This window comes from Neovison vison, chromosome 2, assembly GCF_020171115.1.
Source record: "Neovison vison isolate M4711 chromosome 2, ASM_NN_V1, whole genome shotgun sequence".
In the NCBI taxonomy this organism is placed as follows: Eukaryota; Metazoa; Chordata; class Mammalia; order Carnivora; family Mustelidae; genus Neogale; species Neogale vison.
Genome location: NC_058092.1, coordinates 183,449,053 through 183,475,619, shown reverse-complemented (window position 1 = coordinate 183,475,619; position 26,567 = coordinate 183,449,053). Strand labels below are relative to the sequence as shown.

General features: G+C 40.2%; 1 protein-coding gene and 1 pseudogene across 1 annotated transcript in view; both read right to left on the bottom strand.

The window, feature by feature from the left end:
* Window positions 1-2,101: 2,101 nt before the first annotated feature.
* LOC122900740 (kinesin family binding protein) overlaps window positions 2,102-26,567 on the bottom strand; it is a 33,149-nt gene continuing 8,683 nt past the window's right edge. Inside the window, exons 3-7 of the mRNA XM_044239662.1 lie at window positions 15,276-15,355; window positions 14,774-14,957; window positions 12,075-12,159; window positions 7,854-7,969; window positions 2,102-3,538 (exon numbers count right to left, since the gene is read on the bottom strand). Of these exons, the coding sequence (XP_044095597.1) occupies window positions 2,663-3,538; window positions 7,854-7,969; window positions 12,075-12,159; window positions 14,774-14,957; window positions 15,276-15,355 (1,341 nt within the window). The 3' untranslated portion in view covers window positions 2,102-2,662. The remainder of the gene's footprint in view (window positions 3,539-7,853; window positions 7,970-12,074; window positions 12,160-14,773; window positions 14,958-15,275; window positions 15,356-26,567) is intronic.
* LOC122898534 lies at window positions 24,391-24,981 on the bottom strand (annotated as a pseudogene).

Below are 26,567 nucleotides of genomic sequence, written 5' to 3'. Positions count from 1 at the left end.
ATAAAAGTTTGTTTAAATACAATAGGTTTAATTGCCATTTTAACATAAACTGCTAACATCTTAACTTGAATTTTCAGTGGGACAAATACAGAAAGTTATATTATACATAAACAAAAGCCTTTTGGCGTCCTCAATAATTTTAAGTGCAAAGGGGTCCTGAGACCACAGAGTTTGAGAACTACTAATTTAGAGAAGCAATGCAGTGTTGGAGGACAGCTGTCTCTGGGAAGCAAGGCTCAAGAAAAGCCGTCTGTAGAGTCAGGTATGCAAACAGAATGCAGGACTGAGAGACAGCCGGTCAGCTGCTCTGCTGATAACCAAAGACACAGTCTTAAAATATGAACAGTCACCACAGACAGCAAACGATAAACAGCCGAGTATGTGGACGGTTCTAAGGATAAATACTGGTTTCAAGACCAGTGCCTGTGATACCTGAATATTATCATTTGAACTCAAGTTGAATAGCACAGTTGGGAGGAAAAAAGTGCTCAAGGCTCACGAGGCTGTGTGACCATCTTCTCAGAGATTAAAACAATGATTAGCACACAGAAGGAGCTCAGCAGTTGTTAAAGGAATAGTGAATGACTAGATAAATGCAGTTATGAAACTGAGTCAGTTGGTAGCAGAATAGCTCTATCAAGAAAAAGGCTTATAACAGGGGGATCTGTTCTAGAATCAGTTTTCAAAAGACAGCTGAAGAAATGAGAGCAGCTGAGATGCAGTCATTATCACTGCCCCCAAGAACACTCCCTCCCATCTCGAGCCCCTTCACTTTCCTTTTAAAGTCAGATTAGTTGGTTTATTAGCCATCATTTCATCTCAAGCATCTTAACATCCTAAACAAAACTCTTAACTCTAACCCCTCATTCCTCCATAGCAACACATTTCTCCTGCACACTCCAATTTAATATGGTTCCGGATTCTTCTCTTCCGCTCATGCCTTCCATTTAATCCTTTAACATGTCCTGTCATTCTGTTTGCAAAGCACATACGGAATTTATCCACTCCTCTCCATCCCTCCTCTATCACTCTAGTCCAAACCACTCAGATTAATCTTAATGGAACCAGCTTGCCTCCCTGTTACCGTCCCCCCCCGAGCAATGTGCCTGCCCCTTCCCTTCCAATCTACTCTCTCCCTCGGAGCCAGAGTGGTTTCTTATAAATGCCAATCAGATCATGCCACTCTCCGTGCCTGACTGACCCCATTCCACAATCCTCATCTGCTGCAGCCACACCGGCCTTTCCTATCTTCTAAAGCCAAATGGCTTCCACCACTTCTTCCAGCCTGAGCGCCCAGCACGCTGCAGAATACGCCACCACAGGATCTTGACCGCCTTTTTCCTCCGTTTGGTTCTCAATGTCACCTTCTACATTTTCAGAGGCCTCTCCAGATGACCGTAGCTAAATCAGGCACCCCTTCCTATTAAATGTTTACCGTATCACTCTGGTTCCTTCCTTAACAACACTCGTGACCCGACATCACTCTGCTCGTTGGTTCAGTTGCTCCGTGACGGCAGGACCTTGTTGATCTTGTTTATCATGGTGTCCTCTATGCTTACAGCAGCGAGAACAGTACCTGACCCACAGCCAACACTTAACAATCAATATTAAATATGGAATGAGTTATACATGGCTGTCATGCTAATTTTTTTTTCTTCCTGAAATATTGATGTCAGAGGAAAAGCAGGGTGTTTATCACACATATAGTCGACTGAGTCCCAGGTTTTCTGAAGCAAATTAATAGGCAAGCCAATAGACACAGCGATTCTCTGCCTCAAACCTTACAACTGATCTTGATTTTTGTGCTTCACAGGGACGCCATTTCAATTCTTCATTTCTTGAAATGACTAACGTATATTAACAATGTTATTTTGAAGTACATATTCTTTTTCAAAAGTGCTTCAAGGTTTATAAATACACCAAAATGCTCTTGTAAAAACTCAGCCAGTAGATTTTTCCAGCACAGGGATTATCTGTGCTGGTTTGGTATGAGGTTTTAATGTTTTCTGTGAGATGAGGCACAAGAAATATTATTCTCTGGCTTCAAGTAGAGCAATACACTCGAAGTGCCAAAAACAAAACGAATTCTTACAAGAAAACAAAAGAGTAAATGGAAGCTTTTATTAGTGAAACAAGTCAATTTATTTCCAACAAGGCCTTTTCCTCTATAAATGAGATAAAACTACTTTACAGTACTTTACAACAATATAACTTAGTTTTTTGATATTTTCAGAAAAGGAGCGATTTCTCTGGGAATTAGGAAAGTAAGTATTTGGGAAGAATAACTACAAGAAGTTACTTTTTAATTAACAGGCTTATCTACCAGGTATGTAACTCCAGAGTTGTTCCTCTTAACAAATCTATCAAGTACTAGCCAACAAAGAACCTACCTTTAGAAACAGAGGCAGGAAAGGTTTCTACTTAAATAGGAAACAAGCAATCTAACATACCAATCACATGTCACCTAAACAAGGCAATTTACATAATTAGGTATAAATTATCTTTATGTTGATTAAGGTCCTAGCAAAGACAATTGGTCTGTTATGTCAAGTTCAAACTGCACTCATCTGGCTAGAAAGGTAAACATCACAATGGAATGGGGTTTGTTTGACTAAGGGGAAATCTTTCTTTAATATTGCACTTTCATTAAAAACAAGGATTATTAAGTCAAGGCCATCTTGGTTCTAAATCTCTCCATTTTTGTTGGAAGAAGACTCACCATCTCTTTACTAAGTTCTAACTCAACTTCTATTTCCTGGGCAGCCTCAGGGTGCTTTTCACAGTAATCAACAATAAATTTGTAATGTTCCAACGATGTTGCCAAATTTTCTAGCTCTTTCTTGGGATCTGCAGTGATGATTTTACCATAGAGACGGGCAACTCGAAACTTAGCTAACATGGCAGGGCGAAGAACATCTTCCCCTATGTGCTCAGGGAAGACTTTATTTGGGTCTCTCAGGGAGTCTAGGAAGAGCTGGTAGTACTTCAATGCTGACTTATTGAGATTATTTATTTTTTTTACAATGTGTGAATCGGGGTCCCTCAGCTTGTCGGCAATGGCAACCTTCAAATCCATCATGTCATAGTACGCATGTGCAATCTCAAACTGAATCTGCCTGTTGACCAACAGGTAATACTGTGGATTCAGGTCCACAATGAGGGGCTCTAGCATGGCTATTCTCCGTTTATGCATCTTGCACCGTCTCTCCATATCGGTTTCAAAGAAGGCGAGCACCTTAAACAGAGCACTGTGGTCTTGGACCACTTCAATATGGTCAGTAACATAACCATCAATCTGAAAAAACTCTTTTGCCTCAAAGACATAGTGTTGACCCAGTAAGAAGAGTTCTCTGGCTTCTTCAAAATCTAAAGGTCTCAGATAGCTCACTTTCTCTTCCACCGCGGAGATGGCGTCACACAGCTCACCGGTTCCAAACTGTACAGCTTTCTTCCTCACCCTTTCTTCCTCATCTAATTCTTTTTTCCTTAAAGCTCTAAGTTCAGATTGTTTATCAAGATCAAGCTCTCCTATGTTGTCCTGAAAGAAAAAAATACATTATGGTGAGACAGCACACTGATCTCCTGCTGTCAAATAATATTATGGCAAACTAAAGAAGAAAAGAAAGCCCTCTTTCTCAGCTGGGTTTATGGAGGTACCATAATCGTTCACATCTTTTAAAACTCCTTTCTTCTAATTATATTTCAATTGTATTAAAAATGTAAGAAGAAGAAAAAGATTTTTATTTTTTTATTATTATTTTTTTAAGATTCTATTTGTTTATTTGACAGACAGAGATCACAAGTAGGCAGAGAGGCAGGCAGAGAGAGAGAGAGAGAGAGGAGGAAGCAGGCTCCCCACTGAGCAGAGAGCCCGATATGGGGCTTGATCCCAGGACCCTGAGATCATGACCTGCGCCTAAGGCAGAGGCTTTAACCCACTGAGCCACCCAGGCACCCCAAGAAAAAGATTTTTAAATCAAATAAGCTGCTTATATATGACTTTCCTCTTTAGGGAGCTAAAACCCATTTATGGTTTCTCTTTTCAGGTAAGATAAAGACGTATGAAAGAACCTTAGAGACTGTGAAACATTATACACATGCAATATTAATATTTTAAAATTAGAATGTGACTGTAATCTATATCCTAAAAATACTGCACCGAGATGCCATTAAGATTAATGATATGATGTCTATGCTAGAAGTTATTTAGAGAAATACAGAGAAATATCCTAGGTCTCAAAGACACTCAAGTGAAGACACAGTTAAATCTACTGTCAAAGATATCTCCCCCTACCTCTCAGGACAGGAAGCAAAAAAAAAAAAGGTAAAATGGTTTAAAAAATAGACTAAGCAGAGTGCCTTGCTGGCTCAACTGGTTAAGTTGTCTACCTTCAGCGGGGGTCATTATCCCAGGGTCCTGGGATCAAGCCCCACATCTGACTCCTTGCTCAGTAGGAAGCCTGCTTCTCTCCCTCTCACTCTGCCTGTTGCTCCCCTGCTTGTGCGTACATGCTTTCTCTCTCATTCTCACTCAAATAAATAAAATCTTTAAAGAGAGAGAGAGAAAGAGATTAAGCTCAGGGTGTCAGCGTGGTTCAGTCGGTGAAGTGTCCTGCTCTTGGTTTCAGCTGAGGTCATTATCTCATGTGTCTTGGGATCAAGCCCTGCGGTAGGCTCCTCGCTCAGCACAGAATCTGCTTGAGATTCTCTCTCTCTCCCTCCCTTTTTGCCCCTCCTCCCACTCATACTTCCACCACTCTTTCTCTCTCAAATAAATCTTAAAAGAAAAGAAAAAAAATACTAAACTCATCTTCCTCTTCCTGGACAATAAAACTGAACATCAGATCCCTCTATGCTTCACCCCCCGAAAGCCTTTTCTTCCTGTCACTCAACACTGTCTCTTGATCTGCACTGCAAAACAACAGCCAGTGGCCACACATGGATGACTCCTGGGCACTGGAAATGTGGCAAGTTCAAACTGAAATGTGGGCTGTATCCACATGATATACCCAATTCTAAGACTTAATTCAAAAGTAATTTTAAATCTCTTTAATATCAATGACAATTTTTAAAATATAATCTGGGTATAAAAGGTATAAAGTTAATTCACCCTTTCTCCTTTTCTAATGTGGCCATTAGAAAACTGAAAATTACATACACGGCTGATATTCGATTTCTACTGGACGGCACTGCCCTCCAGGTGACTCTGTGTGCACCCACGGCTGCAACCGTTACCCATGTGAGGATGCCTCACAGTCCTACGGCTACAGCCCACACCTCTTCACGAGCTGCTGCCCCGTAGCCGAAGCCCCCCGCAGACCTCTCCTGTCAGAACACCCAAAGACTCCTCATCCGCAGGATGTCCGCAGCGAACTCCTATTCTTCTTCCACTGCTTCCTACCCTAGTACTGTCTGAGTGAAGAAGCCTCCATCTACCTGGACAGCCAACAGCCCGCAAATGATCCTTGATCTGTCCCTCCCTGCTCCCCTTTACCCCACACTTTCAGTCTGTCTCCAAGTCCTTTACATTTGCTTCCCGAAGAGCTCTGGAATCCATTCTTTCCTCTTCCACCGGTCCTGACACTACCCCAGACCAAGCTCCCTTCACCTCCCACCTGGACTGTCACTGTGCTATTCTACCTAATCTCCCTCCTCTCCTGGTACTTCCCCTCAATTCGCCCCCCAAGCAACTGTTCCAAAACCCTTCAAGCCTACACTCCTCAAAGACCCTGCATATGCCAGCCCCATTCTGACTCTGTCTTAGCTCACGTGCTCTCCCACTCTGCCAGCCTCACAGGCCTTTGTCCACCCCATCTAATACTATGCTCCCTGTGCTGCTTCTGCTCGCGGGAATGCTGAACTTCCGTTTCTCCAGTCCAGCTAATTCCGACTCATTCCCAGAGCATCCTTCACATGCTACTTCCCCTTACATGTCCTCTGGCATGATATCTCTCCTTTGTGGAACTGACCCAAGGTGCACTTCTACGTGAAGGAAAACCCCAAGTCTACTCTTCCTCCTTGGACAACGACCAGCACAAAGCTGGCATAAGTACATTTGTATAGGTCTTAAACTTGAGTTGAAGAAAGTTTTTCAGGTGAACAGATAATCAAAGGAGGAAGTTAAAGTAGCAAAGTCAGACTAAGAAGAATCTGAGTCATTTCAGAGCAGGTGACTATTTAAAGTAGTTTCAAGCAACCAGGTGGTAAGTTCTGGTGCCCAGTCTGGAAAACATCAAGTAAGTGATGGATAGGAGTTAAATGACAGTCTATTTCGCTTGGCAATTACTTCAAATGCAGGCCCTTAGTCTCCCAAATCTTATTTACTTACTTGCTCCCCGGCTGTTTGCTTATTTACATGCTTTCCTGGCTGCTTTCTGAGCAGAAGTAAGTTGATGGCTTTTCTCAGCTCCAGCTTCTCTAGACATAAAACTATCTAGCTCCCCTACTTCCTTTCTTTCCCAAATATGCCTCACCTTTACCCTCTACCTCTAAAATGTTCTCATCCTTGCACAATGTATGCTTCTGGGGTTTTGAGGTTTGTATAGTTTTCTTTTGTTTAGTAGTTTCCTAAGTTCTATATTATCACTAGTAAAAATTATTGTATTTTAATGTGTGCCAAAAAAAAAAAAAAAAAAAAAAAGCCTAACTCCTCCAGGAAAGTTTTCTATGTATCTATGTTTAGTATACTGCATCCAAATGATTTACTTTCCTCTTTAGTGGTTAGAAAATAGGATTCAGGGGCACCTGGGTGGCTCAGTGGGTTAAAGCCTCTGCCTTCAGCTCAGGTCAAGATCGCAGGGTCCTGGGATCAAGCCCCACATCAGGCTCTCTGCTTAGCAGGGAGCCTGCTCCCTGCTCTCTCTCTGCCTACCTGTGATCTCTGTGATCTCAAATAAATGAATAAAATCTTTATTAAAAAAAAAAAAAAAAAGAAAAAGAAAGTAGGATTCAGTATGGATTAGCATATATATGTTAATTTAACTCTGATAACAATAACAACATTATTAGGTTTAGTACTGTTATCAACTCTACTCCTTTGTGAGAAAATTGAGACAAAGAGAGATTAAGTAAAATGCCATAAACCTATAACTACCATAAACTGGCAGGGCTATTTCCAGATACAGATTTTTATAAAATAGATATAAATATATGTACTGTATAAAGTATATAAAGATTAGTTGCTTATCGTCTAAAAAGACATAGAGGAAAAAGATAAGAGTAAGAATATGAAGAGATAATACAAAGCAAAATCTAAGCAATTTAGGATGGGCAAGTAAAGTTTTATGGTGTTTAAAGAAAGGAAATGGTACATCTAGGCTATGAAAAATTACACACTGAACAATTAATAAATCGAGAATCTACTGTGCCTGGTGATAATAATATGAATACGATGCAGCTCCTACCTCTCCAGGAATTTATAGTCTATCCAAAGCAAAGTCTTTATGGAAGAAGTGGTATTTGGGATAGACCTTAAACAAGTAAGATTCTCAAAGGCAGATGGGAGAGCAAGAAATATTTGAGAGCATTCTGCACGCTGTGCATAATAAACATGCAGTGAGCCCAACGAATATAACTACCATTTTTTTTTTTTTAAAGATTTTATTTATTTATTTGACAGAGAGAGATTACAAGTAGGCAGAGAGGCAGGCAGAGAGAGAGGAGGAAGCAGGCTCCCTGCTGAGCAGAGAGCCCGATGCGGGACTCAATCCCAGGACCCCAAGATCATGACCTTAGCCGAAGGCAGCGGCTTAACCCACTGAGCCACCGAGGCGCCCCTATAACTACCATTTTAAGCTTTTATTCCTTCCTGCTTATTTAAGGAAAAAAAAAAAGGCAACTTCTGACTACATTACCTGCATGGAAAGCTGGGCATTCTGCAGGAGAGTCAAACAATATTTGATCCAGCATCGTGCTATCTCTCCTTTTCTTTGATGGTAAAGCTCTGGTACATCTCCTTCAGCTTCAGTAGCTAAAATCACAGAACGTTATTTATTTAATGGTCACCATCACAATGTTCATTGTGTACTACATTCTTCTTAAAGCACTTTTTCCTGAATTTAAGAGTAACAGATTCTCACCGAAGCAGTGGGGGGAAACCCACCCAAAATTCCAACCACCCAGAGGCACTCAATTATTATTTTTCTAGATTTCTTTCTAGTTTTTTTCTTGTGTGTGGTCGGTAAAAACTAAGGTCACAATGTATATTCAATTTTGAATATAGGTTTTTCTTTTATATATTCTACCACTAACACTTCACCCATATCATTATCAATGTTTTAAGTATAGCATTACATACAATTAAATAGATGTTCCCTGGGTTATATAACCATTCTTGTAATACAACCATCTTCTAATTCTGTTCTTTCCACTTCTTCTATAAGAAACAAATCTACACAAAGTCAGGTCATGATCTCGAGGTTGTGGGATCAAGCCCGACATCAGGCTCTGCGTGGAGTCGGATTCAGATTCTCTCTACCTCTCCCTCTTGCTCATTTTCTCTCTCTCCAAATAAATAAATAAAATCTAAAATAAAGAGAAACATTCTTTCTCTCTGTCTCTGTCCCTCCCCTAAGTTTGTGCACGCATACATGGTCTGTCTCTCTCAAGAAAAGAAGAGAAATATGTCAAACAAGGTGAAAGTTAGCATAACTATTAATCAATTTGTCAAAAATTCCAATTTGAATTTAGTGAAATTCAAAATGAAATGGAGTTCTCATGAATTAAAAGTTAGTCCTGGGTGCAAAGCTTCCCCCAAACTAACGTTCAGAATGATGGAGACAGTTTAGTGAAGGCCCAATTATTTCATTTTGTAATGCAAGTCCCATATCCAGTTTTACAAAATACTTAAGTTACACCTGTGGAGGGCATTCCTTTTTGAAAAAAAATTTATTTTAAGAATTTGCATGATTTGGGGCACCTGGGTAGCTCAGTCTGTTAAGCATCCAACTCTCGATCTCAGCTCAGGTCTTGATCTCCAGGTCGTGAGTTCAAGCCCCACATTGGTCTCCACACTGGGGATGGAGAGTACTTAAAAAATAAATAAAATGACAATGTAAATAAGTAAATAACTTTCACCATTTAAATTATTTTGGTTTTCACTATTTGAGAAAAAATCCTTAGTAACATGAAATAACACCTTCCATCACCATATCAGATTTAATGAAATATTGCTGTTAATCCATGTAAACCTTCCTCTGTAGGCTACCTTTTCCATCATCATGGGTGTACCACCAACACCAAGTATAAGTCACAGTGCCCAGCTCTACAGGGAGAGAATCAAGTCACTAGCCTCCCAAACAACACAGAAGCATGGCACTGAAGCAAGTCACTGGTGGATTCGATGGTCTCCTTTAGATGAACATTTGTTTCAGCAGAAAAAGTGGGTTTGCTATTCCTTCTTAAGATTTATTTATTTATTTGAGAGAGAAAGTGAGGGGGGGCGCGGGACGGGGATGAGGGAGAAAATCTCAAGCAGACTCTCCACTGAGCAGGGAGCCCAACATTGGGCTCAATCCCACAACCTTGAGATCATGACTTCAGGTGAAATCAAGAGTCAGACACTTGACCAACTAAGCCACCTCGGTGCCCCCAAAAGGTGGTTTTTATCTCCAACAGTAAAACTAAAGAAACAACATACAGTTGATTCTCATTATCCGTGATAGTTATGTTCTTTCTATAGTCACTGTGAACACGGAATTATCAGCAAATGCTGAAACATCGCCTCTTGGAAAAATACAGGGTTAGATTGCCATGAGCTTCTGGTCACATTTTCATCAACTGATCAATATGTATAACTTAATTTCATGTGTGTTTCTATTTAATGTAATAGTATCTACTGTTGGCTTATTAACACTGAACTCAGAACCAACAGCACTATAATCTGTGCCTGAACGAAGCACATCCAGCACTGTCATTTCTCCATAAGGCAAGTCACGGCCGTCACCTGTTTACACTGGACAGCACTTCGGCACTACACTCGGGGGCCATTTTAAACAATGAAATTGCCAACAAAAAACATAAAAATGTGAAGAATAGTGTAGTAAATAAACCACAAAAAGGGCACTTATTCACTCTATGGGAGCTGCAACAAGAAGGCGAGTGTTGCATCGTTTGACATCAGCTGGAAACGTGCACCTCAGGTGACCCAACTTCTTTGCTGTTCTGAACAAATGACCACAGAAGTACCTAGAGTACTAAGTTTGGGGTCACAAGTAAATGGTAGCAATGGGTGAATTCACAAATAATGGACTCTACTTTGGAACCTGTACTTAGATATAAAGTCCTTTTTTTTCTCTTTCAGAAATAGCTGGTGGAACTGGGTACTTGACCTCCTTAAGGTTTGGAAGCAAAAGTTATTGGGTTGATACCTTTGTAAAATGTGTTCAGGGACCCTATGTAGATATGTTACTGAGTTCATAATAATAAAGCTCCAAGTGTTTTTTAAAATTGAGGTACAACTGACATTATAGTTGACCCTGAACAACATGGGTTTGAACTGCACAGGGTCACTTACACATGAATTTTTTAGAGTACAGCACCGTAAATGTATTTTCTCTTCCTCATGATTTTCCCAACATTGTCTTTTATCTGGCTTATTTCATTGTAAGGATAGAGTATTAATACATATAACATATAAAATATGCATTGTTTGTTATGGTAAGGCATCCGGTCCACAGTAAGCTCTTGGTAATTAAGTTTTAGGGAGTCAAAATTTATACATGGACTTTTAACTACACAGGGGATAGTGACCCCTAACCCCACCACATTACTAAGGATCAACTATACACTAGTTTCATATGCACAACATAATGAGTTGATATTTGTATATATATTACAAAATGATCATGACAGGAAGTCTAGTTAATATTTATGACCATATGCAGTTCAATTTTTCTTGCAATGAGCTTTAAAGATATACTCTCTCAGCAACTTTCAAATATGCAATACAGTATTTACTACAATCACCATGCTGTACATTACATCCCACAACTTAATTATAACTGCAAGTTTATACCTCCCCTAAAAAAGATTTCTCTTTTTCTCCTTTTTTTCCTGTATAATAATCCATTGACATATACACCATATTTTCTTTATCTACTCATCCAGCAATGGACACTTAAGTTGTTTTCATATCTTGGTGACTGTAAATAATACTGCAATAAACATGGGGATGCATATATCTTTTGGTTCAGTGTTTTCTTTTTCTCTGGGCAAATACCCAGAAGTGGAATTAGTGAACTATATATTATTTCTATTTTTAATTTTTGAGGAACCTCCATACTGTTTTCCACAGTGGCTGTGAGATAATTTACATTCTCAGCAACAGTGCATGAGGGTCCCCTTTTCTTCACATCCTCACCAACACTTGTTATTTCTTGTCTTTTCCGTAAAAGCCATGAGAATGAGAGGACACCTCACTGTGGTTTTGATTTTCTCAAATATACATGTTAACTGTGATTTTTAAAACCAAATAAAACACAGTAATTAAAAATTAATCATTTGGACACACCACTTATGCAGTATTCCAACCAAAAATATATCATCTGATTCTTAGCTTAAGGAAACATCAAACACCAATTGATGGAAATCTAATTTAATAACTGGCTTAGATTTTTCAAAAATGTCTATGTGGTGAAAAAGAAAGAATGGCTGGGGAACTGTTCCAGATTAAAGGATAGTAAAGAGATGTGACAAGTAAATGCAGTAGGAAATCATGAACTGGATACTCTAGTACTAGAAAAGACATTATGGGACTAATTAATGAAACAGAAATATGCATTATAGATAAAGAATTGTATCAATGTTAAATTTCCTGTTCTATGATTATGTAAGAAAATATTCTTGGGAAATATGCACTGAAGTACTAAAGGGGTAAAGGAATCAAGCGTTCACAATCTTCTCTCAAATGCTCTGAAGAACAATAAAATGTGATTGCAAATGAGGCAATTTAGAAGTTGGTGAATTGAAAAGGGCTATGGTAGTTCCTTGTTCTGTTCGTGAATTTTCCAAAATTTAAAAGGATTTGAAAATGTTTTCTAAAAGCTGTGTAATAAAACATGCACATACGAACTTACTGTCTTCTGTTGTTGAGATCTTTCCAGTTTGACCAAAAATGACATTAGCAGCAGATAAACAGTGCCTGGCCTCCATAAAACATAGCTGTGGAGGAAATAAACAAGAGTAAGTGCAATCATCACCAGCCTTATTTGCAATCAACACTTTTACATAAAGACTTCTAGTATGAGAAAAGCTATAAAATTGGGTAAAAACCACTAAGGAGACCCTGTATGGTTGCTGAACATTAAGAAGGTATACGACACGTATACGCTAGTTAAAAAGCTACCTCACAGATTAAAATAACAATCCCCCAAACTCTTCATAATAATCCAAACTGGTTGAGAGACAACTGCTGACTGAACTGAAAGTTAGCTCTCTTCGGGTTATCACTCAGGATGCTTCAAGAACGGTGATCATCCTAGACTGAGAGCGCTTCCCATAGGCCTTTAGGTTCAGTTCACATAGCCAAAATGCCATCTGGGATAAATGTGTCCTCTGTCGGAGGACTTGAAGATTTAATTTTCAGAGATCTCTCTATATATCCTACCTCAAAGGCAAAAAGGGTAAATATAGATAGGAAGAGATTCCTGTCTTCTGGAATTTGGGGAATTTACGTATCATGAATGAGGATTCCCATCAACTTTTGAAGCTAACAGATTTTCACAGATGAACTTTATGGAACTGCTTTACCGACACACTCGAAGACTTCCTAATTCAAATTTGGGGATGGCAAAGTTCTCGCAAACACTTCGCGTTTATCACATAAGTCATAGGACCAACCCAGCAGAGATACAAAGTTAAAGTCCAACTTTTAGTTGGAAGCCACCCTCATTAGTTAAATGTCTAGTTCATATTAATAATACCTCATTTTGTTGAGAAGATTTTTCATGGTTGGCTATGACTTCAAAATCTCAGCACTAAATGTATCTCTCCATGACAGCAAATTCAGAAGCCACCTCGAGACTAGCTGGGTACTGTGTACAGTATTAGCCCAGCAACATCTACAGATCAGAATGTTGGTATTAAACCTCAGAAGCCCAAAGAAAGTTACAGTTTACATAAAGAAGCTTTAACTGTCCCCCTGCAATCCCTAACCCATCATTATCTTTCAGTTTTATTCGGCTTTGTTGCCCGCAAGCAGCCACCGCTACAGCAGTGAGTGCCCTGTGCCCTTTAGGTGGCTGGTAAATGTGGGACTTTAGCATCTGCCAGGTAGGGACACATCGAGTAGCAAAACCTCATCATTGGAACCAGATGGAAGATGAGAATGATATAAAAATGACAACTGCACTGCTTTAAAAAAAAAAAATGGTTCAAATCTCTGTTTGCAATGCAACTCAGCTAGTTGTAACAAAAACTTAGAAAACATTTCAGTTAAAAAAAAAAAAGGCACAAGGTGGGGGAGATACTCATGAAAATTACTGCATGCTCCACATAAGCAATGCTTAACAACTTTAAATTTTTTATTATACTTTAAATTAATATCTAAATATCTTAGTACTATTAATATCGATGGAGTTTTAAGTGTTAGTTAAAATCACAGTGAATACGTGGCTTTAAAGTTGCTAAACAAAACAAATAAGGGGCCTCTGGAAGCTATAAAAAAAGGTGCCACAAGCAGAGGCACCAAGTAACACTTCTGATGACGACCACAATGGAATGGATTCATGAGTCAGGTTTAACTGAATGCTCCAAGAGACGCAACAGCGTTACTTACAAGCTTGACTTAGACCAAAGTCCTAGAAGCGATGCTGCAGTCACCACAGCCCTTTCTCGCCTGCTAATAGCTTTTCTGAATGAAATTCTGTGGGACAATACTTTAAACATAGGGCGCATTTACAGAACCAGCACTAACAAAAAGCTTAGAAAGGATAAAGGCCCAGGAAGGATACAGCAGTAGGTAACCAAAGAGATTTAAAGAAGGAACTCTGATCAGCAAAGAATTACTAAAATTTCAGAGCAAATCAGAAATACAAATAGAAGTAATTTCTATTGCTGAGTATCTTATTGAGGATTAATAGAAAACCTGGCCGGGAAAGGTGGCTGAAAGGGTTTAAGCATTAAAACTCTTAGGAACTAAAGGAATAAATGGGTTAATTAAAAATATACCAACGTGATTCTGAATATTATCAACAACTGAGAAGCTCAAGGTTGTTCTGGGTAATCCTCCAGAAGAAGTGTATCATAGAGAGTCACAACTCGGGAACTGAGCAGAGACATTTCTAACAGAGAAAAATTACTATGGAGGAGTTAATTCTGAAGAATAACTGAAATGCATCACATGCTTTTATCAAAGCCCACATTTAACAGTCAACTTCCTCAGACAAATCCTCATAGTTACAGATTACCACTGCATAAAGATAAAGCTGTGACTACAAGATAAACTCCGCAATTTAAGGTAACATCTCCCTAGAATGAATGATCGTGTTCTATATTAAAAACGAATTGGTCTTAGGTAACTAACATGTAATTTTAGGGGCAAGCAGCATGTAAGACAAGGACGAAATTCAGCATCTTACCATTCAAAAGGATTAATGCAATAAAAAGCTACATAAGTCTAGTATACTGGCAAACTGGGCTGCATTTTTCTGTCCAGTTTACATCATAAAATACAAGCTACCTGTTTTTAAAAGATGACATTTTCAAGGTACTCCTCGTTCTATATTTATACACATGTACACTAACTTTTTGTTAGACAACTATTTGAGAAGCTTACCTTATTGATGTAAAACTGCGACAAAGTAGCAGCATTAATAGCCCACTCTATAGGATGGTAGGCATTGTGTTCCAGCTGGCGTTTTAGGGTACTGTGACAATAATGAGCAGCTTTCTCAAACATTTCCATATGCTGGTAGACTTGAGCCAGGTAATAGAGGTTATGAGTATAAACCTTCTCAAATCTGTGAAGAAGAAGTGAATATTTGTGTAAGGTTTACAATTGGTATGGAACTTTCACATAGCTTGGTCCTCTCACCAGCCTTTGGAGTTGGGTATGGCTACAGTAGCTATCTGAGAAGGGAGGAAAACAGAGCCTCAGATTTGAACAGGGTAACATTTCTAGTAAGTGGCAAACGACATTTTTAAATCTATGTCAGAATCTACATTCTACAACTTTAGGAGCATCTCAAAAGAGAAAATATTGTGCCTTTTCGAACAATCATCTTATCTACACTACATGGAATTTATCTGTGAGAGCAGATTTCTGTACCTACTCGTACCTTTTTGATCTCTCCTGTTCAGCAAGTTTCTCTTCTTCAGGAAGAAAATGCTCAGTAGGATCAAGAGGAGGACTCCCAATCTACAATTAAAGAAAAACAGACCTCTAATTTAACAGAACTCTAAAATTTTAAACTGTAAACACCAAGCGCCCTCCTCTGGAGAAACTGGACAAAGCAAATTTTTAAAGCCCACTATACCTCATTTTTTACTAGCTCATTTTCATGTTATCCAAGAAGTAATTTTCTCTTCTTTTTTTTTAAATTTTATTTATTTATTTGTCAGAAAGAGCGAGTTCAAGTAGGGGAAGCTGTAGGCAGAGGAAGAAGCAGATTCCCCACTGAGAAAGGAGCCTGATGTGGGGCTCAGTCCCAGGGTCCTTGGATCATGACCTAAGCCAAAGGCAGACACTTAACCAACTGAGCCACCCACGCATCCCAAGAAGTAATTTTCTTAACCATAAGTTTTTAAAGAGTCAAACAATGAAAGAAGATTGCCTAGAAACTGACAGAATTTTAACTGCTGTGGAAAGTGAACACTAAAAAAAAAAAAAAAAAAAAAGATCTACCAGTTTGCCTTCAAGTCTTAATTTTATCCAGTAAAAAAAAAATTTTTGAAGGGACGCCTGGGTGGCTCAGTTGGTTGGGCAGCTGCCTTCGGCTCAGGTCATGATCCCAGGGTCCTGGGATCGAGTCCCACATCGGGCTCCTTGCTCCGTGGGGAGCCTGCTTCTCCCTCTGACTCTGCCTGCCTCTCTGTCTGCCTGTGTTCACTCTCACTCGCTCGCTCTCTGACAAATAAATAAATAAAATCTTTAAAAAAAAAAAATTTTTTTTTGAAAACCTACATGAGTGGGGCACCTGGCTGGTTCAGTTGGTAGAGCACTCAACTCTTGATCTGGGGGTTTTGAGTTTGAGCCCATGTTGAGTGTAGATATTACTTAAAAATAAAATCTTGGGACGCCTGGGTGGCTCAGTTGGTTAAGCAGCTGCCTTCGGCTCAGGTCATGATCCCAGGGTCCTGGGATCGAGTCCCACATCGGGCTCCTTGCTCAGCGGGGAGCCTGCTTCTCCCTCTGCCTCTGCCTGCCTCTCTGTCTGCCTGTGCTCGCTCGCTCTCTCTCCCTCTGTCTCTGGCAAATAAATAAATAAAATCTTTAAAAAAATAAAAAAATAAAAAATAAAATCTTACAGGGAGCCCTGCCTCCCCACCCCCTGCCTGCTTCTCTGCCTACTTGTGATTTCTGTCCGTCAAATAAATAAAAGAAATCTTTAAAAATAAATAAATAATAAAATCTTAGGGGCGCCTGGGTGGCTCAGTGGGTTAAGCCTCTGCCTTCAGCTCAAGTCATGATCTCAGGGTCCTGGGATCAAGCCCTGCATCGGGCTCTCTGCTACGTGAGAAGCCTGCTTCCCCCTCCCCCTCTGTCTGCCTCTCTGCCTACTTGTGAATTCTCTATCAATCAATAAATAAAACCTTTTAAAAAAATACATAAAATAAAAAATAAAATCTTTTTTTCCCCCAAAGATTGCATTTATTTATTTGTCAGAGAGAGAGAGAGAAAGAGAGTGCACAAGTAGGGGGGAGCATAAGAGGAGAGAAAGAGAAGCAGCAGCAGGGGAGAGAGAAGGAGAAACAGGCTCCCTGCTGAGCAGGGAGCTTGATGTGGGACTTGATCCCAGGACCCTGGGATCATGACCTGAGCCAAAGGTAGACATTTAACTGAGTCACCCAGGCATCCCTTAAAAATAAAATCTTAAAAAATAAAAAAAACCTACATAATTATGACAAATAAAAAGGTATGTTCATCCTTAGAGTGATATTGTTCTAAACTGACCACTAGTGAAAATCAAATCAAAGTTTTAAATATTAATTATTTAAATTTAAAATATTTAAAACATTTAAAATATTTAAATATTTGCTCCAATACTTTTTTTAAAAGATTTTACTTATTTATTTGATCGAGAGAGAGAGTGCAAGCACAGGCAGACAGAGTGGTAGACAGAGGCAGAGGGAGAAGCAGGCTCCCTGCCGAGCAAGCTTAACCAACTGAGCCACCCAGGTGTCCCTGCTCCAATACTTTTTTTTTCTCAAGGTAACGAGAAAAGCATATAGATTACCCCCTTTTAATACAGAGGCAATAAAATCAGTGATTCTATTGTGCATTACTTTGGCCAAGTCACCCAATCTCTTGCACTTCTGTTTTCTCATTGATAAAATCACTTCATAAGATTGTTAATGAGGAATCAGCTACATGTAAATCACTTATAATACCATCTTCAGCCCTCCAAAACAGCACCACTGCCCATCTACTTCTACAAGGACAGACACATCTGCAAGACCAGCCTTGCTTTAAAGTGAATTCACTAAACTTCAAATAGCAAAAATCCCTCTTCCGTTTTTAAAAATGTGATCTTACATTCTGGATGTAAATGCTAAAAGCATCACAACTTGGATTCCTAGAATTTACAGAAAGTAAAAATTACTAAGACAGGAAGCAAGGCCCAAGGCAAACACAACAGATAAGTAATTCTTCCAAGATCTCAATAATTTTGAGGGCTGTTTATATGCTTACTCTTTATTTTTTTATGATTTTATTTATTTGACAAAAAGAGAGATCACAAGTAGGCAGAGAGGCAGGCAGAGAGAGAAAGGGGGAAGCAGGCTCCCTGCTGAGCAGAGAGCCCGATGCAGGGCTCGATCCCAGGACCCTGAGATCATGACCTGAGCTGAAGGCAGAGGCTTTAACCCACTGAGCCACCCAGGCGCCCCTGTGCTTACTCTTTAAAATATATATATATATACACATACATATATATATGCTTACTTTTTTGATGAAGGGAATTAATCAATGTATTATTTTCTATACATACTTCATCGTTACAGCTACTACATGTCATAAATGACCCTAAATCAAACCACTCTCTTCTCCGAACTAAAACACAGGTATAACTCAGTACAAAAAGTTTGATATGTTTTATGTTTCCATATTAATACTAATTTTTAATGAAATATCATAGGTGTTTGGTATCTACACATTTCTGAGGGAGGAGGGGCAGAGAGAGAGAGAGAGAGAGAATCTTAAGCAGACTCCATGTCAAGTACAGAGCCCAACATGGGCTCCATTTCACGAACCTGAGATCATGACCTGCGCTGAAATCAAGAGTCAGAGGCTTAACCAACCGAGCCACCCAGGCAGTCTGTATCTTAACATTTTAAATGAAGAATTCCATGTATAAGAATGTGAGCCTAAAATCATGAAAGGAGGGTGGTCCATATGGATAGCTGTTTCTGTGATTTGTCCCACATAAGTGACCGCCTAGACCTGCATATACACAGGCAGGCTAATATTTTTGAGACTCATGCTGTGTGGATAACCTTGAGAGCCTGGTTGATTGAAATATATTATCTGACCTCCAGATCAGAATTGGTCCTTCTGTTCTGTTTTGTTCTTGTCTCACATCCCCTCCTGCTCCAGGCTGGGCTGGCTCCCTGGAATAGAACCCGGGAGGGGAGGCAGACACACAGAGCCCCAGCTCCTTGAAAATATAAAAACATGATAACACAGAAATGCAGCTCACTCCAAGCTGCATGTAAGCAAACAATGTTTAACTTTAAACCCCATCATTTACTCTATAAATATGGCCCTTATGGGGACAGTCAGTTCAAAGTCTCACCTAACGGGAGGACACTCCACCCAGGCCTCTCCATCGGTACCCCACCTGGCTGTTTCCCCCGGGCTTCCCCAGCTAAGGAGGTTGGATGTTCTAAGCACCCAGTGTGATGTAATCTTCCTTTATTCTCACTTATTTCCTATTACCCTCATCTATGTTGAGATTCCTTTCCTCTTCTGTTTCTATTAGGTTTCTACAGTAATTAATAAAGCTCTCTTTACTTTTCAAAACCTAAACATGCCTGTTGTGAATCTTTTGTTCAGAACAGAGAGTAACATCTCCTTTGGCTTTGTGGTGCTCTGCTCCTCTTCATTAGGAGGAAAGTTAAAACACCAAGAAGAAGCACCATGACTTTTAAAATGTACAATCCAGGGACGCCTGGGTGGCTCAGATGGCTGAGGGTTTGCCTTAGCTCAGGTCGTGATCCCAGGCTCCTGGGATGGAGTCCTACATCAGGCTCCTTGCTCAGCAGGGCTTGCTTCTTCCTCTGCCTGCTGCTCCCCCTGCCTGTGCACGTTCTCTCTAACAAATAAATAAAACTTTTTTTTTTTTAAATGTACATTCTAAAATTCCTTGACAGGGAGCGGGGTTGGCAGAGAGGGAGGGTGCCTGAGTGGCTCAGTCAGTTAAGTGTCTGCCTTTGACTCAGGTCATGATCTCAGGGTCCTGGGATGGAGCCCTGTGTTGGGCTCCCTGCTCATGGGGAGTGTGCTTCATCCTCTCCCTCTGTCCCTCCCACCCCACCCCACCCCCTCTCCTGTTCTCTATCTCAAATAAATAATTTTCATTAAAAAATTCCTTAAGGGGTGCCTGGGTGGCTCAGTGGGTTAAGCCTCTGCCTTAGGCTCAGGTCATGATCTCAGGGTCCTGGGATCAAGTACTGCATCGGGCTCTCTGCTCAGCAGGGAGCCTGCTTCCCTTCCTCCCTGTCTGCCTCCCTTTCTGCCTACTTACGATCTCTTCTGTCAAATAAATAAAATAAAAATCTTTTAAAAACATAAAAAGCTGAGAAAATTTAATAAGTTAAATATACCTCTGTCTGATTTTTTTGACTTTTTTTTTAAAGTAATCTCTACATCCAAAGTGGGTTCAACTCATAACCCCAAGATCAAAAGTCACATGCCCCACCAAATGAGTTAGATTCCCCAATATTTGGTCTCTTAACCTCACACAAAACCTACTAATGAATATACTCTTTGTAACAATAAAATATATTTTCTTTATTACTTATTCTATATCTAAACAATTTTATGGAGAAAAAGAATCCTTTTATCTTAATACAGTAATTATTCAACAATATTACCTTGGAAGGCAGCATGGTACATGAGAAAGAACAAGAGTTTACAGTCTGACAAACCATTTAAATCCTGACTCTGCCATACAGTCTATATTAACCTCACTGAATCACACACTCACTACCTGTAAATGGGAGTTACTGTACTTCCTCCATAAAACAAGAACCACCACAAAACAGTACCTCCTTCAGAGTTGTTGTGAGAATAAAATACAGTGTGCTTAAGCATACAATAAACATTAGTGTTTATTAGTTACAACTTTTTTTTTCCCTAAGATTTTATTTATTTGTCAGCAAGAGAGAGCACAAGCAGAGAAAATGGCAGGCAGAGCAGGCAGGGGGAGAAGCAAGCTCCCCACCAAGCAAAGAACCTGATTCGGGACTTGATCCCAGAACCCTGAGATCATGACCTGGGCTGGCAGCCGCCCAACTGATCGAGCAACCTAGGTGTCTCTACAACTTCCAAAACTAAAATGATCATTTTTATTACTTATAACATCTAGCCCATCCTTACAGGGAAGACGAAAAGTATAATCAAGGTGCATGCATGTATTGTATACATTTTCCATGTATTCATGATGCAGAGTTTATCATTTTAACAGTTGTATCATATTCTCTTTTATTAGTGTACCATCGTTTACTTAACCATTATGTGACTATTTCATAGAGCATGTTTCTGGCGACTCTGCATTAACTACTCTATTATCTGATCCCTACAACATTTCTGTATTGTTAAGATAGGAAAGTTATCTCCATCTTAGAGATGAGGAACAGGTGGCAGAGAAAGTCTGAGTTCCTCCAGGTCAGTCAGTTACAACCACAAACCAAACTAGAATTCCCCACTCTCCTACCTTCAAACCCAGTGATCTTCCCCTGCTGTTTTTAGATCTCTCCTTTACCTAGAACTCTTTCTAATCTACAGATTTTTTAAATGACATTCTAACGTCTACCACTGTTAGCTCAATAATTTATGAAATATTAAAAAATATTTTTATTCTGAATGACTATTGATACTAAGTACAAAATCATATAAGCAATTAAATTCTCCAACAAACTACTACTGTATATATATTTAAACTGAAACGCTCTGTTAAATTCATTCAAGCATTCACAAGTAGTAACATTCTGTTTTTGGTTGATCTGGATGAACAAAGTGGAATATCATTCATTATTTCAAGAAATAGGTACTGTTGGGAGCCTGGGTGGCTCAGTTTGTTGAGCAACTGCCTTCGGCTCAGGTCAAAATCCTGGACTTCCAGGATCGAGTCCCTCATCGGGCTCCCAGCTCCTTGGGGAGTCTGCTTCTCCCTCTGACCTTCTCCTCTCTCATGCTCTCTCTCACTCATTCTCCCTCAAATAAATAAATAAAATCTTTAAAAAAAAAAAAAAAAGAAAGAAAGAAATAGGTACTGTTCTAGATGCTGTGGAGACAGCAGCGAATACAATAAAAAAAATCCTTGTCATCAGGCAGCTTACATTTTAGTACTGAAGATGGGTGATAAGTAAGATAAATCACTAAAATGGCCAATGGGTTAGACAATGTACATGTGAAGCAGGAAATAAAGCAGGAGAGGGGGACAGGAAGCATCAGAGAGTGGTCTATAGTATTAGACGGAGTGGGCAGTGAGTGCTCACTGGATGGGAGACATCTGAGTCACAAGCGGGAGGGAATGAAGGAGTGAGCCAGGTCAGTGGCTAGGGGAAGAGCAGTCTCAGCAGAGGGAACAGTTAAGGGCAAAGACCCTGAGTCAGGAGCTTGTCTTGTATGTTTCAGGAGCAGCAAGAAGGCCAATGCAGCTACAGCACAATGAGACAGGAGAGAATAGCAGAAGATAAAATTAGAAAAGAGGCACCTCGGTGGTGCAGTCAGTTGAGCATCCAACTCCTGGTTTCCCCTCAGGTCACGATCTCAGGGTTGTGAGATTGAGCCCTGGGTCGGACTCTGTGCTCAACGCTCTGTCTGCTTAAGATTCTTACTGCCTCTCCCTCTGCCTCTCCCCACCTCAAATAAATAAGTCTTAAAAAGAATTACGGAAATAAGGATAGCCAAATAAGATACTGAACTTGTAGTCTTTATAAGGTCTTTGGGGTCTACTCTGAGTGCAGAGCCCCAGCGAAGCAGTGGTGTGACGTGATCTGCCTTTGAACAGGCTGTGAACAGGCCGAAGGGGGCATGAGAGCAGGAAGGCCAGCTCAGAGACTACAGCACTGACCTCAGCAAGAGGGGGCGGCAGCCTGCACCAGGGGATAGCAGTGGCCTGATTCTAGATATAAAGGTGAAGCCAACTGTAAGTAAGATACAGTGTGAGAAGAGGAGTCTCCAAAGCTTTAGGCCTCAGCAACTGAAGAAAGAAGTTGGTGTTTACCGTAAGGGAGGTGGGAAGAGGAAGGTTATCAGAAGCTCAGTGTTAGACAGTGGTTTTAGAGACACCTACTCCTTAAAAAGTGCAAATATCACATTAGCAGTGGGACAGACAGGTCTGGAATTTGAGAGGTACAGACCAGAGATATAACTGGGAGCCATCACGAAGAGATGTTATTTAGAACAAGAGAATGAATGCAGATGGAAAAAGGAGCCGCCCAGAGACCACTCTGGGTACTCCCGTGTTCAGAGGCTAGGGAACCACAGAAGGCGCACCACAGAGAAGTGGGAGGTGGAAGCCAAGTTAAAGAAGTGTTTTAGGAAGAAAGACTAACAACTTGCCAAATGCTAATGAGAAGTCAAGTAAAATGAGGACTAAAAACTTACCAGTGATTTTAGCAACATATAAAACACTGGTGAACTTAGTAAGACATTGATTTTTTTCTTTTTTAAGATTTTTTTTCAGAAAACACACATTTATTTCTAGTTCCTAGGAGGTTAAAAAAAAATCAGATACCAATGCTTTATGCTCACTCAGGGCCAGCTTATAAATACTCCAAATTTGCACTGGTGAAAAGAAACTAGCAAAATCCTCTTCTTGCCACTCAACTTGTCAGATGGTACAGACCAAAACAGAATGTTCCATCAGTTTTAACTTTTTTTCCAAAGATTTTAATTATTTATTTGAGAGAACAAGAACGAGCCTGCGCACATGGTGGGGGAGGGAAGGGCAAAGAGAGAAGCTGACTTCCCACTGAGCAGGGAGCCCAACACGGCTGGATCCCAGGACCCTGGGATCATGACCTAAGCCAAAGGTAGATGCTTAACCGACTGAGCCACCCAGGCACCCTCAGTTTTAATTTTTAAATACTCCTGTCACATTGGAAAAATGAAATAAATACTGTACAAAGGCAAAATAGAATAACAAAAAATACTTTACTAAGACATAGATTACAGAAGTTTCCAGACAAGCCATACAAAATGGTCATTAGCTTTTTCTTTCTTTCTTTCTTTCTTTTTTTTAAAGATTTTATTTATTTATTTGACAGAGAGAAATCACAAGTAGAAGGAGAGGCAGGCAGAGAGAGAGAGAGGGAAGCAGGATCCCTGCTGAGCACAGAGCCGGATGCGGGACTCGATCCCAACCCTGAGATCATGACCTGAGCCGAAGGCAGTGGCCCAACCCACTGAGCCACCCAGGCGCCCCTGATTAGCTTTTTCTTGAAGGAAGGATCCTACACTTAACAGCAAAATCATAATGTTTATCAGTGAGGGCTGTGATGTTTGTTTAATGTTCCCACTTTGGTTCAATCAAGCTTGCCCATCTGTAACACCTAAATAAAGTTAGACTTGGCTAGAGAGCATATTCTAAAGAACTGGTTAGCTGCTGTTATCCAAGGCAATTAGGCCACCATAAAAGGGGAAAGGAACCCATCAAATCAGAACTACTTTTCTGCCCCCTCCAAAAAGTGAAACTACCCATTCCCCTAGAGCTAATCCTGACAATTACCTTCATCCAAAGTGCACACTTAGACCATGATGGGGGAAATGAAAAAAAGCAGAGAGGGCTGCTTTTAAACAATTCACAACAATTCAGATGGTATTTCTATCCTCTGTTCCTGCTTTACAACACTGAATGAGGACAAGATAGATCTGCTAATGTGCATTTAATCACCAAAGGACTGAAGATGTCCGGGCTTTTATTCCGTAAGGTCTCTAAGACTGTGTCCATTAAGTGCAAACAAAAAAGGAAGAAGTCTTGGCAGAAAAGGAGAAGTGATGCATGCTTAACGATCAGATCGATTTGAAGAATTACTCATGGTATACAGCCTAGTGCATGCTCTAGCTGTTTCTACAGCGAAGGCTTCACTGGTCTTCTGCTGCTCCGCTTTGTCATCATGGGTCAAACTACACTCAGTAAAACCTGGATCGGTAGCAGAACTGCGCAGATCCACAGTGCTGGGGACCAACTGTCTTTCTAAACATCTAAACATATTCTTCTTAACATGTTTACATTATAATCATAAGCTTTGGCCTTGAAACATAGTTTAAGGGCTACCATCAAGTATTTTTCTGGAAGGAATAGTTCAAGTTTAAAAGTCCCTCTCCCCAAAAAAATATCAAAATCAAAATAAAATAAAAAACTCCCTCCCTCAAGGGAACGACTACATGAAAATAATGCACACTGTTCTGATCTGGTTCTGCTTGGATGCCAGGAACTTATTCTGCCAGCAAATGCTGGGTTCCCTTGATAATCCTGTGGGGCAGCCAGGCCATCATGTCTTGACTCTGGCTCTGCTTGGTTCACACACGAGTGCTAAGATTTTGTTTTTAAGTAATCTCTTCACACAACGTGGGGCTTAAATGCACAACCCTGAGATCAAGAGTCATGTATCCTACTGGCTGAGCTGGCCAGGTGCCCCAGTAAGGCACTGCTTCTGAACTCTGCATGTAAGAAACCTCAAAATACCTGGTTATTTAAAGGAGTACTACACATAGCCTCAGTACAGAATTAACTAAAATCCACTATAATTTTAGAAGACTGCCAACATTTAAAAGAAAGAAAAGTTAAGCTGACAATACAGAAATAGCTCTTATTCCCTCTTGCCTACACACATGGGTAATCTCCTATAAGCTGCCAACTTTTAGTAAGTAAAATTTGTTAAGAAATGGATGGTGGGGCGCCTGGGTGGCTCAGTGGGTTAAAGTCTCTGCCTTTGGCGCAGGTCATGATCCCAGGATTCTGGGATCAAGCCCCATATCAGGCTCTCTGCTCAGCAGGGAGCCTGCTTCTCTTCCTCTCTCCCTGCCTGCTTCTCTGCCTACTTATGATCTCTCTCTCTGTCAAATAAATAAATAAAATCTTTAAAAAAAAATAAAAATTTTAAAATTTAAAAAAAAAAATTAAGAAATGGATGGTAATACAGTGATTTGCCACCTTTGCAAGGCTGTGACCCTCTAAAGTACGAATTTTCGATCTACGCTCCCTACAGCCCTAGAAAGATCTATGGCACCTCTTTTGTACTACCAAGGTGGGGTGGGAAGAAGGTGTCTAGAGGATTGGGCTGAGTGGATTCTGACCTGCTTAACCACAGTGGCTCAAACAGTTTTTTACAAACTATATTTCAAAGGGATTTCACAAGTGGAAAAAAAAAGCACTGAAAATCTTTTCTCTGAGGCAGTAGTTCCCAAAGTGTAGTACCTGGACAGGCAGCATCGACATCACCTGGCATCTTGTTAAAAAGGCAAATTCTCGGGCCCCAACCAAGACTTACTGAAAGGTCTGGGGTGAGCATTCTGTTGGCTTTTTGTTTTGTTTTTAAGATTTTATTTACTTATTTGACGAAGAGAAAGAAACAGCGAGAGAGGGAATACAAGCAGAGGGAGTGGGAGAGGGAGAAGCAGGTTTCCCGCTGAGCTCAATGTGCGGATCAACCCCAGCACCCTGGGATCACAACCTGAGCGGAAGGCAGAGGCTTAATGACTGAGCCACCCAGGTGCCCTGTGAGCATTCTGTTTTTTTTTTTTTTTAAAGATTTTATTTATTTATTTGACAAACAGAGACACAGCAAGAGAAGGAACACAAGCAGAGGGAGTTGGAGAGGGAGAAGCAGGCTTCCCGCTGAATAGGGAGCCCGATGCAGGACTCAATCCCAGGACCCTGGGACCAAGACCTGTTGCTTAACGACTGAGCCACCCAGGAGCCCTGAGCATTCTGTATTAACAAGCTCCCCAGAGCCCTCCAGACTGATAATGCTGAAATATGAGAACCATGCCTCAAAGACATCAGATATTTTGCTAAAGCAGCTGTTTGCTTTCCTGTAAGCACTGCTATTCTCATGGAAATCAAAACAAAATTTTTATTTTTATTTATTTTTATAATAGAATTTTTATTTTAATTTTTTTATTTTTTAAAAGATTTTATTTATTTACAAGAGAAAAAGAGAGAGCTCACGCATGCATA